Raw genomic sequence first — 17,607 nt, 5'->3', positions numbered from 1 at the left:
GCACTGGAGTGCAGCGCTGGAGCAACTCTGAGGAGATACCCTCTGTTAGAAAGTTCTGAAAATGGATTGTCTCTCTTTCTTACTCATTGTTATTTACAAACCATTCTGATATCAAAAGAAGACTACCAAAACCTCCCTGATTCTAACAGTCACCTCTGATATCTTGGGCCATTCATGCCTTGTCTTCTCTTCAAAGGAGGTGAGGAGAATCCAAATGTGATGTGTGCATTCAAGTTTTCCAAAGACTGCAGTGGGCTGTTGAAGGCGAAGTGAGCGTCATTGGAAGGGTTCATCCAGAAGCTGGAATTTTTTTTCCGGGTTGGATGTTCTAGAATGGATGCTTACCAGAGATGGGGAGAGGGTCCACAGGGAGGACATCAAAGTCTAACTCATTCTACTCATTACGCTCCTGCAATACTTCACACAGGCTCCTCCGCCCATTAGCATACTACCATAATCTCTTACTCATTCAGTTGTCTCTTCTAGACCTACATCTTGCAGAGCCCTTTCCATTCATGTCATTGGTGCAGATAGTGTAAACAGGATTTAGCCCTTGGTAGATCTCACAAAAGCCACCATCAGACAGGATAGGTCCTCCAGCTAATCTCTCTCTTAACTTCCTGTATTCTTTCTTTGTAACACTCGTCTTAGTTCTTAATTACCTAAATTTGACTTTTTGCATCCTTTTCTAACTCATAAGTCCCTTGAAGCTGTGATCTCATCCCTTTAACCCACTGTTCTTCATGGATTTACCAGTGCCTGGTACAGAGTACTTAATGAGTATTAATCAACAAATAACTGAAATAATTTGAATCTGAATCCCAGAGCTGCCCTATATTATGGTGTGGCTCCATCTTTGCTTAAGTGAACGTGTTATTTGTTCAGTCATGTCTGAGTCTTTGCAACCCCATGGAATTCTCCAGGCAAGAATACTGGGTAGGGTAGCCATTCCCTTCTCCAGGGGATCTTCCTGACCCAAAGATCAAACCTGGGTCTCCTCCATTGCAGGCGGATTCTTTATCAACTGAGTCATAAAGGAAGCCCCTCTTTCCTTAAGTACCCATGAAATAGTGCTATTTCTTATTCAGACTAGTTTAATTCATCAAGTACTATTGGATAAGTATAAGGGGAAGACAGGGAAACTAGTAGTATGCACTGACTTGATCTCCACAGCTCCTCCACTAACTTGCTGTGTATCCCTCTCCTCCTGCCAGCAAGTTATTTTATCTATCTGGACCTTTGTTCCCCTAGATTTGAAGGGAACACTTCGGACTCTGGCCTTAAGAGTCTCCCTCTCTGCATTGTGGGACCCAAAGTCATGTCCACTCATAGGAAAATGCCGAGAAAATGTTGAGTTAGAACAGGTATCTGAGTGGAGATACCAATGGAGTTTGCCTGGCTGGATTTTAAAATTGCTTGAGACCAGTGACTCCTTTTTTCCCTTCCATTTTCTCTTTTGAATGGCAGATGACTTATCTCTTAAGTTTCACAGATTCCTAGATTCATAGATGGAGAGCAATTGTGCCTCAGGATGGATTAAACCCAGAACCTCATTCTTACCTTACTTAGATGATGTAGTTTGAAAAATGAGATTTGAGATTTTGAACTGATGTTATAAACTGTTGAGACTTTGGGGAATGTTGTGATAGGATGAATGTACTTTGAATATGGGATGGATGTAAATCTTTGAGAGCTAGAGGTAGGCAGAATAATGGTTCCCTCAAAGATGTCCACGTCCTAATCCCTGGAACCTGTGAAACATGACAAAGTGGGAATTAAGTAGCAGATGGAATTAAGGTTGCTAGTCAGCTGACTGTAACTTGGGTAGATTATCCTGGACTATCTGAGTGGATCCACTGTCATCATCAGGGCCCTAAATGTGGAAGGGGTGGCAGAAGAGAATCAGCGAGATGACAGAATGAGAAGGACTCAGCCCAAAATTGCTGGCTTTGAAGAGAGGAAACAAACCAAAGAAAGTGGATGATCTCCATAAGTTGGAAAAGACCAGGAAACAGCACCTCTAGAGCCTCCAGAACTAGGAGGTAATTAATACACGTGTGCTGTTTTAAGCCACAAGTTAGTGGGTAATTTTTTACAGCAGCAATAGGAAAGGAATCCAAGTTCTGGCCTATGGTTTACTCCTCCACAATCTTAAACATCTTCTTTGCATTCCTTCATATTCCTTATTTCTCAAAATCAGAACTCCTGGAAGGATCAAAAGCAACAAACAGGCTGTAGTGCCTGGCACCCTGGTGCTTAAATGATGTCCAGCTTCCCCTGCTCTTCCAGGTTGGGGAAACACAGAGAAGAAAGTGAGTGAGTGAAATTCGCTCAGTTGTGTCCAGCTCTTTCAACCCCATGGACTGTGGCCCACCAGGCTCCCCTGTCTGTGGCATTCTCCAGGCAAAAATACTAGAGTGGATAGCCATTTCCTTCTCCAGGGGATCAGAGAGGAAAAGCAGGAGCCAGATGCCATTCTTAGCAGTGCACCCTCCTGCCTTTGATGTCGCTGGCTGTGTAAAGGATTGCTTCAGTGAACTTCCCAAGCACAACTTATCATCAACAGCCTGCTCCTTATCTGCCTTTGGGGGACCCACAACTCCCCCCTCCCTGGGGAAACCCCCTTTTAGAATACAAAAGCTCTTTAGAAGAGGAGAGCTCTCCGAGAGGAGAGCAGGAGCAGAGCGTCACTCTGCAAACAGGCTCTTGGAGATGAAAGAGCTCAGGGCATCAGTATCTACACCACAGCCACTATATTTCCCAGGGAGAGAATCCCGCAGTGGTACCCTGTGGGGAAAGAGAGCCCCTGGAGGAGTACGGCCTCCTCCCACCCCCCCAAACCACCGAGACCAACCCCCCTCAACCATTCCAAGTCTCCAGCTCCCTCCTTAGTTGTTATGAGCTTTTATTTAAAAAGCACATTTAATACAAGTATAGTTTCGCAGATACAAGTTTTCACTTTGTATTCTACAAAAGTCTTTGAATATTATTCTCTTTACAAAATGGAACCTTACAAAAATACTGGCAATTTAATGTTTTTATACAATTTTCTCTAGTTGCAGTTATTTCTTTCATTGTAAAAACATCTACCACAGAACTACGGTATTTTAGTTGATATTAAAAAAAAAAAAATTCCATGCTTTTTTAAGCAGCTAATGTAAATAACACAGGTCGAGACACAGTTTATAATCATAGTGGATATAGCTAAAATTGTTTCAGAAATAATATTTTACATAGTTAACTTTTAATGTTTTATACATTATTTATATAATATTTATATATAAAAATCATAGCTTGCTATAAGTTGAAATGACAGGACGGCTTCTGTAGTAAGGCTGTGCATGTGGTTGACCCATGTGGTTACATTTAGCCCTTTGAAAGGTGTGCATCCGAGATCTGAGAGCATTTCTTCCTTCCTCCTTTCCTCAAAGGGTCAGTAGAAGCGGTCCCTGACTGCTGCCTCAAGTGGGACCTTGCTTGGAAGGACACTTATGGAGAGAGGATGAGGAAACTCTACGGAGATTTAACCCACGTGTTCTGCCCAGCAGAACCTACCAAGAACTGCCCTAGAGATCAACCCCAAGACAACAGTGCTTTACACAGCTTAGCAAGAGCAGCTCCCCCAGAGACCCTGCCCCTGTCAGCTCGGTTATCTGCAAGGGCCGCCTCTGGGATGTGAGAGCGTCCGCTACTCTGGCTCATTCAGACTGCGAGTAGCCCAAGGGTTGCTTCATTTTTCATTCTGCCCCCTTCCTTCCTCCATCTCTTGCAGGGAAGGCTGCTTTCCATCAGCTGATGGCAGACCACCTCTGTGCTCATCTCCGGGCCCTCAGAGGCCATCCCGGTGGGCACCCAGCAAGGGTCTCCAGGGAGAAAGCAGTAGCCGCAGCTAATCATCACTACTTGAGTGTGCCGGTGCCAGGTGATTGCTGCACACAACATCACCATCCCGTAAGCGGCATCTCAGCATCACAGGGTGGCGCGTCAGGAGAAGACACGGGAGGGCCCGAGCCCTCCAGCTCTTCCAAAATTGTGCTATTTGTGAAATCCACTCATCCACAAAGAGTTACCTAGTCACTATAAGTGAGGGACTGTGGTTGCTGGCCTATGGGCTGAGGAAGTGAGTGATGAGGCCTCATGACTGGGAATCTGGATTCAGGATTTGACCACTGGACTGAGCAAACCTGCTTTTCTTATATTTAAAAGCAAAAACAAACAAACAAATAAGGTTCCTGAACCAAAGTCACAGTAGAGAAGCGAGTGGTGTGGACAGAGACACGAGAGGGGAGCCCCCAATGGCTAGTTTGCTGATTCAGTGCTATTTCCGGCATCATGTGCTACAAAGTGAATGTGAGCTTTCCCAACAGGCCTGGGATTCCTCAGGTCACAAAGGTGACCAGCAGACTCTACTCAGATCATCTTAGTGTTTGTTCCAGAACAAGCCCGTGTTCACTAGAACATGAACACTTAAACCAACTGCATATCCAGGATTCCCGCATTTGCTGTTAGTTTGCTGTTGTTTCCATATAGGTGAACGCTACCTATTTTGGAAGGCCACAAGGTAAGACTTTTTTTGTTTTTTTTTTCTTTTTAAAAATCAGTCGGGCAAAAAGTTTTTCCCTACATTCTACTGTCTGATGAGATTGGAGAGCAGCAAAAACTTGCTGTCAGCAGTCATTTTCCAAAAACAGCTCAGGAGGTGGGTGGCACCTACACCATGTTGTGGTGATTGTTCCTGTCGATAATGTCCACAGGTGAAAGGATGTCCTTCCTGATGGCAGAAGGAGGCAGGGAGAGTGTTGTCTTGGTCTTGAAGAGGTCAGACACGAAGAAAACCTAGAAGCATAAGATCAGAGATCCCAATCAGTCATTAGCATTTGGGCCTTGGGGACAGGCAAAGGGAAGACCTGAGAAGTGTGGACTTTAGGGAAGGGGGCCCCCAAACTTTGAATAGGGAAGGACCACGAAGACTATGGGCTTCCCCAAAGGCTAGGCAGGTAAAGAATCTGCCTGCAACACAAGAGACACAGGAGACGTGGGTTGGATCCCTGAGTCAGGACGATTCCCTGGAGGAGGAAAATGCAACCCATTCCAGTTTTCTTGCCTGAAAAACCCCATGGACAGAGGCGTCTAGGGGGCTGCAGTCCAAAGGGTTGCAGAGAGTCGGACACGACTGAGCAACTAAATACACAACATGGAGACCACAGAATTCAATTCTTATTGCACAGAGAGGGAAACAGAGGCCCAGAGAAGGGTGGTGACAGGCCCAAAGTTGCACAGCCAGGGTAGGAGCAGACCTCATGTCCATGGGCTCTCAGTCCAGTGCTCCCTATCTACATGCCCCACTTCCTTATTTCTCAAGGTAAATGAGCAGCAGTGAAAGATAAGTTCTCAAACAAAGGAAGCATTAGTCACCGTCATTAGTCCTCAATACTTTCCCTTTCCTCACAAAGGAATCTAGGGTGTAACCAGAAGAGATCAGCCAATATGAATTCCTATCAGCAGGCACTGGAGCAAGGAAGCAGTCATGATCGCTTTTTCCTGAAAGCCCAGTGATGTCAACAAGCTGATGGAGGTCAAGAAGCCAGGGTCTCTTGGCTGAAGGAGTCAGCAACTAACCCAGAGGAAAGGTCAATGAAAACTCTCCTATCACTCATCCCCAACCTCCTTCCTCCTTCTGAGCATCTGACCTCACTGAGTTGTCTTAGAATCATTGGGAAACATTTACTGAGTGCTTACTGGTAAGTGTATAAGGATGGCTCAGGCAGAGTTTCTGCCTCAATCATGAAAGATTCAAGAACTTGCTCAGTTACCCAAATAAGAGAAATCTATGCTTTGTATTAGGTGGGAAAATAAATACACAGATCCCCATTTGAGCAAGTTAGCAACAGGAGTTTGTACGAAGTAACTGTAAGAGGCGGCTGTCAGTCATGTAATTTAATAGGAAACATATGGCTGGGTTTCGAAATGGGGACTAAAACACTTCAAAGTTCCTATGTCTAACAGCTTTCTGGATGGAAGAGTCTTTGTCCTGCAGATGGTAATGCACTCACTAATAAGGACAGCCCTGTGACTTCATTCTGGACACATTACAGGCAAAAAAAAAAAAAAATGAAGTTCTTAGTAAGACTGCACCAACACCAAGACTCTAACAGCCAGAGCCTGGCTACGGAAGGGACTTGTATCCTTTGTTGAACCAATTTCCACAGTGTTCTCTCTAGTGATACAGTCATCAGCAAAATGCAACCAAAATCACTGGACACTGGTTACCCTGGGAGAACTCGGTGACCAGAAGGCCAAAGGAAACACTGGCTTACTAGCGACCACAAAATCCTTTGTACCTTTTGAGTTTTTGTACCCACTTCATAGATGACATACTCAAAGATCTTATTACTATTCCTTTGTTGAAAAAAAAAAAAAAATAAGAAGGGCCAGGCAATTTCTAAGTCATAAGAAAGTGGAAAAAAAATAGATAAGTGAAATGTTAGTCAAGAAATGGAACATTTGAAAACATTTACAGTCTGAGTGCAATTGAATGGACCCTTTGCAAAGGAAAAAAATTAAACCTTTTGTCTAATTTTCTAAGGAGGTGTGAACAGTGAGAACTGTGACACAGGAAGGTTTGTCTCGTCGCCAGGGACAAGTTGAGACTCAGGGGAGAAAAGGTCTGTTCAGTCCTGCCAGGAGGCCCGAGGCTGCCCTGCCTGGGAACTCTTTACCAACAAGTGGGGAAGTGGGTTTCAGATGCCTCAGTATAAGGAAATCTGAACAAACACAGCTAAATGTAGAGATCAATAAAACTTTTCAACTCTTCTCTGACAGGTGCAGAACATATGTCCTCATTGCTACCTGGAAATTACCTTCTCCTTCCTCCTTTGCTCTGTCCCCAAGGAAGAGGTTTCAGTCAGGCTCTCAACTCCACACTCTAGCCCAGCAGCGAGCCCCACCAAATAAAGGCTCTTACTGATCTCATTTCTTAGAGATCTTTCTCCCAGCCTACATGCCATCTACTGAGAGCAAAGAGAGCAGAGGACACCCTCAAACAAACATCCCTCCCTTCAAGATCCTGACACCACCTCTGTCTACTGGCTGATTTCCCAATTTAATTTCCTGAGCTCACACCCAATACATATTAAGAATTTCCGTTTCCCAACTGCAAGATAAGAATGAAATGAAGGTTAAAGGCGAGAAAGTACTTAATAAGAATTCTAAACCTATGTCTGGCACATAGTTCAATAAAAGGCGTACCTGTCTGGGAACCAAAGTCATGTCTGGGCCTAGAGTAAGCCATGTGCTCTCGTGTCTGCAAAACTTTGCTCATCAGCCTTTCTTCTGATGGGATCGAGTCCCATCCTTCTTCTTAAGGATGGAGTCCAATTCTGATCATCCTGCACCACCTACACACTTTGCATTGAACCCTGCACATACTAGGAGCTTATAAAATGTTTGGTGTTGAAATTCTACACTTCTCTCTACTGGAAGCAGGCACTCTGGCCTTGGATCTTATCACCATGTAGAACTCTTACAGACCTCAGGGGAATCGAATCCTCCCACACCAACTGCACACAGCCCCACAGCAAGATGAAAAGTAGACTCTGGTCCAACAGGATCCCCCCGTAAGCTATATTTCACCTTCCGCGTGGCTTGAAGTTACACAAACACTTTTTGGGGATCATGAAACATGATCCTGTTGAGACTCAAACAGGCCTCTGTCTTCTTCATGCTTGAACAGCAGAACACAAAAAGAACTAAAAAAACTGAAAACTTTTTTTTTCCGGGAGCAGTTCTATTTTCCACAAAAGATGATTTCCACCCAGAAAGAAAACCCAGAAGCCCAGGCTGTGAAGGGTCTGTACAAATTAGGTGACTACCCCAGGTATGTGGGACAAACCCCCTCCCAGCCCATAGCCCACTGCACAGAACTTCTCTGCCATGGGAAAGAGCCAGCAGGCAACAGTCTCAGCAAACACAAAATCGATGTGCGAAGCACCACTAAGAGTTCTAAGATCTCTCGCCCTGAGCATATGCTTTCAATTCCTATTCTCCTCTTCTCTGCATTTCATAAATTGCCTTTTGGAAAAGCACAATCAGTAAACACTTATTGAACATCTGCCCTGTTCCAAGTCCTGAGATGATAAAGATAACTATACAGAAGACAGAATTCTTTGCCCTCTAAGAGCTCATAGGTCAATGAGGTCACACCTCATAGCTCAGGTAAATAGAGCAATACAATAGCGTGGTTTAGGATTATGATAGAGGGAAGCCAGGGTGTTAAAGCAGTACAGAGAACACGGCATCTAACCCAGGATGAAGGGGAGGGAAGAGGGCCTGAGAAAGCTTCCCCCAGAGGAGGTCTATTTGAGTTTAGCTTTGAAGGATAAGTAGGAGGGAGCCAGGTGGTGAATGCCAGGAATGTTGTTCTAGGCAAAGGGAGTGAGGGGACCCAGCAAGTCCAGGAGCTGCGGGAAGCTCAGTGTGGGGAAGGCCGAGCGGTGAGGGGGGCAGCAGGGGGGAGCCAGATCTTGAGAAGGAGGATGACACAGCCTGAGAAGCCACGGTCAAGGCTGAAGCAGGAAAGCAGCATGGTGGGGAGACCTGCTTTAAGATCACAATTATCTAAGAAGAAGGCATCAGAAAGGGAGCTGGGTGCCTGAAAGCAGGGGTACTGCTGCAGAAGAGGAGACGATGAGTCCTGTGCAACCATCACGCAGTGAAGACAAAGAAGATGAGATGGGTTTCTGACAGGCTGAGGCCAGAACTGAGAGAGGTGTGCATATGTATGTGGGTGGATGTGTGCGCAGGGGGACCTGTGTTTCTTTTTAGTCTTGTTTTCAACTCTAGAAATCTTGCATTTGTTCCCATCAAAACTCTGTTTGGGTAATATATCCTGGGGGGTGGGGATTTATAGTTCTGCTTTCTTCTGCCTTCTAATATTCTGGCTCCCTCCGACATTGGCTTAGAGATATGGTTCTGACCTCCTGAGTCAGAGAGGATCTGTAACCTGAGGGTACAGTGATCTGATTTAGGCAAGCCCTCAGGAGAATGTAGTCCTTCCATCCAGAGCAAGGCTACACACAAACATGACAACTCCAGGCTGGAGGAATCCCACTGGAGGTGATGAGATGAGAAATGTACAGGAGTCTCCTTATACAAATGGTGACTCTTATTACTGTGCCAATGGGTCGCCATCTCCCACTCCCATCCTGCACATGCAGCACCCGTGACAGGCTTTGCTCTTGGGAGTAGGGCAAAACTGTCTTCAAATCCAAGTTCTGCCACTTTCAGAAAAATACCTAAATGAGGGATACAATACCTCAGGCTTACTTAAGGAATATGTGGTGTCACAAAAGGCACAAGTAGGGCTTGATAGCAAACAGCCATGATCACTGGCTTGTGTGTTCAATGACTGCCCACATCCAGTCACCTCTTCCCCAGTCTCTTGGGTAGAAAGAAAAGAAACAAGAGAAGAAAGTAGAAACAAGAAAAATTAGAGGGAAATAGAAATGATCAAGAATATGAATGAATAGGTGAAAGCCTGTATCGATTCAAGTCAGACACGAAGACCATATGAAATGGGAGTTTTACATAGGACACATAGGATCTGCTCTCTAAGGCCAATAATTTCTGGGGCTTTTGGGGGGAATGAGTCAGCCAATCAAAAAGAAAGATAACCCCAGTGTCGTGTTGTCGGCATTCACCAGCTCTGATAGGCCACTCCCCAGAGCACACAGCCCAACCCAGCTGAGGGGCTGCCTGCCTACAGCTCACCAAGCTCCAGATGATCAGATGGGCTGCTAGACCTGACATTCAATGGCTGGTGTGTCTTAGACACCTTGTAATCTCTTTGAGAGCAACTCCCCTATCTGTACACTGGGGTCCATGAGCCCTTCCTTGAGCTGCTCTTACCTGTTCTCTTCAGTACCCATACTGAACTTTTAATGACCTTCCATATTAGTATGAGGCCTAGACTTTAGTGCAGATGCAGTGCTTTAAATGTGACATCATGATTTCCCTTTAGACAATAAGCTACTCAAGGGAATGAACTGGGCTCAGAGCCCAACATGCATAACCCTAAGTAAATCTAGTCCACTCACCCCCCTTGTGAGGGTAGAAATCATGGGCTGTCCCTGTTGCATACCGCCCCCCCAACCCAATGCCTTGGTCTTGAGATGTCCTTCAGGTATCCTGCTCTACCATAAGAAACAATCTCACCGATTACAGAATAATTTTCCTTGCCTTGGGTCTTGGCTCACCCTCACACCTTAAGTCCACCTGCCAATGCAGGACACGAGAGTTTGATCCCTGGGTCCAGAAGTTCCCCTGGAGGAGGAAATGGCAACCCATTCCAGTATTCTTGTTTGGAAAATCCCATGGACAGAAGAGTCTAATGGGCTACAGTCCATGGGGTCACAAAAGAGTCTGACACGACTGAGTGACTGAGCACACATGTAAAGAAGAGTCATCTTTGGCAGCCCTGTCTTTTGACTAAATAGGAGTTACTTTATTACAATACTTATTTTCTGACCTTAATAAGGCCAGTGTCAGTGACAGTTTGGCCCTGAGAAACTACCACTGTCCATACTGAGTAATTTCCTTGTGTATCTGAGTGGGAACTTGATGAGGCAGAAAGAGTGTCACACAAGAAGTCAGGCTACAGGATCTAGTCCCCAAATTCCGACTGCTGTGTGACCCAGGCCAATGCACACTCTTGTCTAGGCTTGCACTTGTGCAAGATGAAGAGGTTTGTGATTTCAAATAATGGGTCTGCCCTCCATTTGTGTGCTGTGGCTATTTAAAAATCTACCTTCCTACGGTTTCTGTAAGGCTTAAATGGAAGGATTCATGTAAAAATGCTTCTTACCTATGAAAGGCTCTTCAAATACTCAGTCATCATCCTTCATGACCATCATCAATACCGAGGGTCATGAAGGAAGTTAGTCCCATGAAAAGAAGTGGGGTTTGGAGCAGCAGAGGAAAGTCACGGGCAATTCTGAAGGAGAACAGGCATCTGAACTCTGCAAAGAGCCTCACAGGAGGGCACTTCTCAGTTAATACGGAGGAGCGTGGCTGGTAAGGAGGACCCAGAGAACTGACTCTCGGTCACTAGGATGCTAGATCCAGCATCAGCCAGAGTTCAGGAACATGGTACCCAAGAATTATAGAGACTGGAGGAAGCAGGAGACCACTTCCAGAAATTCCACCTTTTGAAGTTGAAAGGGTAAAGGAGGCTACTATAACCGACTTCTCCCAAGCATCCCACATGTTCCATCATTTTGAAATTTTTAGGGTCACAAGTCATGCCATATACACATCCATCCCCATGTCTTTGTGTTATTCCTCCTACATGAAATGCACTTTCTTATCTTTTGTATCTCAGAGAAAATACCCATACATTGCTCAATATTCTCCTACTCTAAGAATTCTTTCCAGACTTCCACCACCTTCAAGAGAAAGGAGCACTGCCCTTCTCTTGGCCCCACTCTCCCCAGGACACAAGCCCATCCTAATGGCTGTGCCTGTCTATTGCACTTGTGTGTTTCATGTCCTTCCCGCTAGAGCAGCGTTTATCAAACTGTATGGTACAAGTCATTAATAAGCTATAATATCAATCTATTAGGTGGTCACTACCAGCATTTTAAAGGTTGAATTTAAAACATTAGACTTTATCACCTACCGTAAGTGTAAGTCTTATTTTGTGAAATATTTTAGTTATGTGTTGATACCTCTATTAGGCTTCCTAGGTGGCTCTGGGAAGAATTGCCTGCCAATGCAGAAGGCGAGACATGGGTCCAACCCCCGGGTCAGGAAGATCCCCTGAAGGAGGGAATGGCTACCCACTCCAATATTCTTGTTGGAAAATTCCATGGACAGAAGAGCCTGGTGGGCTATAGTCCATGAGGTCGCAAACAGTCGGACACACAACAGTCAGAGCATGCATGCACAGTTGCCTCTAATGGGTTATGATGCATGGTGTATTTCTTATTATGGACTGTGGTTGGGAAACCACTGAACCATAAGCTCTTTAAGGACCAACTCTTTTTAACTGGTGAATATTTAAAATGAAGCATCATACTTAACACGGAACACACATTCAATCAATGTGCTGCATGTGCCAAGCATGACACATCTTTAATTCATTGACTCCTCAATCCAAAGATGAGGTTGTGTGTTAAGACGTATCATCCCCACCTGGTGGGATGGGAAAAGGCAGCTGAGAGGAAGTCACTTGGCCAATATATCTAAGTAAGTGGTGGGAATACAACTCCCCCCCTTCTGAGTCAGCCTTGCATCCATCCCATCCATCTCAGCAGAGGAACAAGAAAGAAGATTTTCTCTTATGGAAAAACCTGAATGAACATGTTAGCCAACCTGATAGAATGACTGCAAATTGTCATGATCTACTGAAGGGCAGAGCTTACCTCTGACTCTGCTTTCTTCTCTCTCTCACACCCATGCTCCTGTCATCCCTGCCCATCTGAGAATGGGGGCCCAGAGTGGCGAGGTCATCCCAGAGCTCCTGGACAAACAGCCAGGCTCTTGCAGGGCCAGAGAGATTCGGGAGGTTATTTCATCCATTCCCTGTGCCTGGGCAGCAGCGGAACAAATCCAGTGGAAACAGAGGGGAATCTCCCGGTACAGAAGGAGATCATCCCACAAATTCATAGCATAGATTGCACATGGCTGGGGTTTCCTAGTTTAATCTTATAAGATCAGATCAGGAGAGCCGGGATCTGGTTCCTACTCTGCCACCACGTGCCCTCAGGTGTGTCTCACTGTCTCTCTGCACCACAGTTTCCTCTTGGGGGGCTGTCATCGCTGAACTCTTCTCCCATTCACATCCTCGTTTGTCTCCTCCCTCAAGGTCACCTCTCTGGGGCAGGGACAAAGAACACCCTCGCCCTTCCCTACATCCTGGAGGAAGACAGCAGCACACAAAAGAGCGACGGCTGTCTGAGCCACACCCCCCACGAGAGGAAAACCAGGAAAGACTCTGCCGCGTGTTTATGAAATTCACGAGCAGCTGCTTCCTCTGCTGCCCCACTGCAATGGCGGCCTGGCCCTGCCCTGACCCCTCCCAGGGCCCCGTAATTTGCCATCTGTTGGAGGGTCAGGGAGGAGGTGGCTAGATAGGCAAGTTGTCACCAGACAGGAAATGAACCCACTGTCTGTCGCTTCATCCGGGTCCCTGGGTTACTCCAAGGGTGGGAATGCTGAGCCCAGCTGTAGAGTTCAAATCTTGGGAGGGGTGACTGTGTGTGTGTGTGTCGGGGGGCGGGGGGTACAGTGAGTATGTGCCTGTGTTTGCCTTGGCTTGTCTATGTATCCGTGGTTCTGAGCGCTGGTGACAGAAAGAGGATGGATGAGTGTCTGTGTACAACTGGGTCTGACCATGTGCCTCTGTGCCATGCACCTGCATCCACACGTGTGCAGGTGTACATCAGTGTGCCTGCCCTTCGGACCCATGTGACTGTATCTCTGTGTTGAGTCCACGATGCCGTGTAGGTTTTTTGTCTGTGTTGGGCACAATTGTCCCTCCTCTGGAAAGAGTTCAACTACCAAGCAGTGGGGGAGGGAACAGAACCCTCTCCTGTTTGGCATGTGATTTTTGTCTAGACATATCTTTTTGCTGTGACAGAACTTACTCTCAAAACCCAGGTCAAAGTGCTTGGCTGTCATAGCCTATTGCCCAAGGCAGTGGCTGAGCCAGCATTCTGGAGTGATGCGTTGTAACCCTTGGGGACTTATAAGATATGCTGTGGCCCCCAGTAGAGGCCACTCACATAGACATTGCAGAGAGACGGTTCTGTCTGAGAAGGCAGGTTTCTCTCTGCATGTGTGCCCAGTCGTGTCCAACTCTAAGACCCCATGGACTGCAGCCCCTCAGGCTCCTTTGTCCATGAAATATTCTAGGCACAAATACTGAAGTGGGTTGCCATGGCCATTCTCCAGGGGATCTTCCTGACCCAGGGATAGAACTCACATCTCCTGTGTCTCCTGTGTCTCCTGCATTGGCAGGTGGGTTCTTTACCACGGAGCCACCTGGGAAGCCCCGAGAAGGCAAATCCAGCTCAGTTACTACAAAACCCAAAGTTGGCTGAGCCTTGGAATCCCTGTGGGAGAAGGTCATGGAGCTAAAGGGCTTCCACAATCAATTCATAGATGAGGAAACTAGGCTCAGGGAGGAAGTATCTTGCCGAAAGTCACAAGCTAACATCACTCATTCTTTAACCAATGCTTATCAAGCAGCTATTGCATGTCAGCCACAGCACTAGGCACTGAGAATGAGCAACTGCGGGTTAAGCCATGGATTCTGCCATCAAGGTACCCATAAGGTTACCTGGGGAGACAGACATTTGAGCAGTTATGACAGAACCAGGCTGAATGTCATAGTGGAAAACACTCAAGGGGCCATGGCACCATTAGAAGAAAGTTAAGCAATTGTCTTCAAAAAAGGCAGAAGAGAAGACATGGCAAACTAAACAATGCCACCCCCAACAATGCCCAGGTCCCTAATCCCCAGGACCTACAAATACGTTACCTTACATGGCAAAATGGACTTCACAGATGTGACTAAGTTAAGGATATCAAGATGGGAAGATGATCCTATATTATCCAGGTGGGCCCAATGTAATCACAGAGGCCCTCAAAAGAGGAAGGGCAGAAGAGTCAGAAACACAGAAGATGTGCTGATGGGATCAGAGGCCAGAGAGTCTGAAAGAGAGACGAAGATGCTACACTGCTGGTTATGAAGATGGAGGAAGTGACCACAAGCCAAAGAATGCAGGCAGCCTCTGGAAGCTGGAAAGGTCAAGCAATCATTGATATTTGAGACTCCCCCCAGATCTTCCAGAAGGAATGCAGCTCTGCAACATGTTGATTTTAGCCCAGTGAGATGCATTGTGGAATTCAGAACTCAAGAACGCTAAGAAAATAAATCTGTGTTATTCTAAGCTACTAAGTTTGTGACAATTTGTTAGAGCAGCGACATGGGAAAGTAACACAGGTTTCATCAGCGATGGAGTGAAACTGAAACTGTGCTCCACGAAAAGGGAACAGCTGTCTAAGACAGGAGCTCAGGGTGCTGAAAAACCTGCTTCAAGTGCTGTGCCTAGAGGTGAGGGGGTGTGAGAGGAGTGGGAGATGAGGCCTTACAAGAGGCTGGGATCTTCAGAGCTGGCCCTGCTGAACTGCCTGGAGTCGACCCACTACTTTCTACCCTTTCTCTGTGTTACTTCATCCTTCCTTGTCCGTTTCCTCATCTCTTTAGTGAGCACAGTGAAGGGTGTAGGGTTTTTTCCAGGCACTGGAGATGATCAGTGTAAAGTGCTTAACATAGTAGCTGCGCATGAGCTTTACATGCATGTTAGTAAATGTGATGCCCGTGTCGCTGGGGGTGCATTGAAGCTTGGCTCAGGAGATTATTGGTAAGGGTGGGAAACGGCTTATACATTCCTTGGCCCCTGTGAAGTGGCCTTGTACCTTATTGGGTTGCCTCTTCTTGGTCCTCCTAACCAGTCTCAGGTGATGCACTGTGTCAAGATTCACTCATATCAGCCACATTCATGGGTGAGAAGAGAATATGGTTTTGCCTGGGATGTGCCTGGGCAGTCTTGTTTCTTGGGACCAAGTTCTGCTATGAGACACAGCAGGGCAGAGGCCACAGACTCCTGCCCAGGCTGCAAGCTACCCGGTACAACTCCAAGAAAGCAGCTGATAAGAGGTGCGGCAAAACCTAGAAGGCAGACAGACTTCTTTCATCCACCTTCCTGTCCCCTCTTCTTAGTTCCCCAGACCCATCTCCAGCTCATCCTGGTGTCTTGAGTTTTGTTTCTGTCTTCCTCATACTTCTTACGATGGAAAATGACACACTGCCTTCTTTCCCCCAGTTGGGCGTTCTCAGGCTCCTCGGCTGACCCCACACCTTGCTCTGGCCTGAGTAGCTTACATGAAATGGCTCGCTTGGTGCTGGAATCCTGAGCCAGCTGGGAACATGGGCTCCTGAGGACTAAACTGGGAGTCAGGTGCTGGGAGAAGAATGATAAATATTGAGTCCTCACCCTTGTGTGTTCAGAGCTAAGTGGGACAGGGAAAATTGCTTACAACCCTTTCCTAAGCTATCTTTACACTGTAAAACAGGCTAGCAAACCCAAAGCAGCAACTGGAGCAGCCTAAAGGCTTGGGAAGGCCCCTGACACCCTCAAATTCTGCTCTGGAAGCAGCTGTGTACGCTACTTTGACTCAGGTGACCACGCCTCCTTGCCAAGCCCAGAGGGCACAGCTTTGAGCATCCCCGGGAGCTCTTATCTTGGATGATCTGAGTCATCTGTGTCTCAGGTACCTCATCTGTAAAATGGCTATAGTCTCCAATGGCTTCATGTGCCTTAAAAGGAGCTGATGAGTAAAGAATCTAGAACAGAGCCAACACAGAGTAGGTGCTTGACAAACACTCGGACCAAATTCCTATCCAGTGCTCCAGCCTGCCAGAGCCAAACAGGATAAAAGTCAGACCCCTCATTTCCCTTCTCGAAAATAAACCCTGGTCCTCCCATACACTTTGTCCCATTGTACGTAGTACAACGTGCTCTATAAAAGACAGGAAGGTATCAAGGACCCCCACCCCCGATCTTTCAAATTTTTTAATTGGGGGTACAGGAGATTTTAATTAGGGTAGTGGCGCCAAAAAGGAAACACTGCAGCAGGCCCCCGTGGGCCGAGCTCCTGCCCAGAGTGCCGCCCAGACAGCATGGTCAGCAGAGGGTTACCCTGTCGTGCAAACACCCATCCCCCGCTGTCACTTCACATTAAAGGGCCAGGCGGCAGAGAACAAGCTGCCCGGTGACAGCTGCTCTCATTAACGCTGTGCTCTCCCAATTTCTCTCCCTTCTGGCCTTGACTGAAAAAAAAAATACTTAAGAAAGTAAAGAATAAAGCCCGCAAAGCAGCCAGTCCCTAGGCTAGGGTTTCCAGGCCAAGGCTGGCTGGCAGCTCAGATGCTACTTTCTCCGTGGTGCCACTCTGGTTGCCCTAACTCCGTGCCCCGCTTCTCACCTTGCATGCCTGCTAAAGTGCCCTGGTCAGTCTCCATGATGGCCCCTCATCCTACTGAAGTTCCTGAGCCTGGCCTGGCCATGAGAAACTGAACTGGGATTGCCTTGAAAGCAAGGACTGTGCCTTATCCATCCCTGTGCCTTCAAAACAATGTTCTCAAGAAAAAGTGGACCAACTCACGGATCCTAGCTTTGTTGATTACACACCCATTCACTCAGTCTGAGCTAGCATCCCTGAGAGGCGTTGGTGACATAGGGAGAATAACATATATATTGACTAGGGTTCCTGTCCGGGAGGAATAGTCTAAAGGAAGAAACATGTCTACAGTTTCAACACAGAGTGATGAATACAGAAGACAAGCTGGTTAGTGCAGGGAGATAGCAGGCATCAGCCAGGCGGAGTACCCAGGAAAGGACCAGGGGCTGGTCTAGATCTCCCTACCTCATGATTCTTACCGGGAATGAACAAGGGTTAAAACTAACAATACGACCTGTGCGTGTAGTTCTCGAACACCCAGCCAGTACTCTGTTCTAGAACTCCTGCTGGACCAGGGTAAGT

General features: G+C 46.7%; 1 protein-coding gene across 2 annotated transcripts in view; it reads right to left on the bottom strand.

The window, feature by feature from the left end:
* Window positions 1-4,544: 4,544 nt before the first annotated feature.
* Window positions 4,545-17,607, bottom strand: part of PLPP3 (phospholipid phosphatase 3) — an 88,425-nt gene continuing 75,362 nt past the window's right edge. For both annotated transcript variants that reach the window (XM_065912146.1, XM_065912136.1), the window contains one exon: window positions 4,545-4,836. In XM_065912146.1, the coding sequence (XP_065768218.1) occupies window positions 4,711-4,836 (126 nt within the window). In that variant the 3' untranslated portion in view covers window positions 4,545-4,710. The remainder of the gene's footprint in view (window positions 4,837-17,607) is intronic.

This window comes from Muntiacus reevesi, chromosome 1, assembly GCF_963930625.1.
Source record: "Muntiacus reevesi chromosome 1, mMunRee1.1, whole genome shotgun sequence".
In the NCBI taxonomy this organism is placed as follows: Eukaryota; Metazoa; Chordata; class Mammalia; order Artiodactyla; family Cervidae; genus Muntiacus; species Muntiacus reevesi.
Note: the sequence above shows the minus strand (reverse complement) of the source record. Positions and strands in the feature narration are given on the sequence as shown.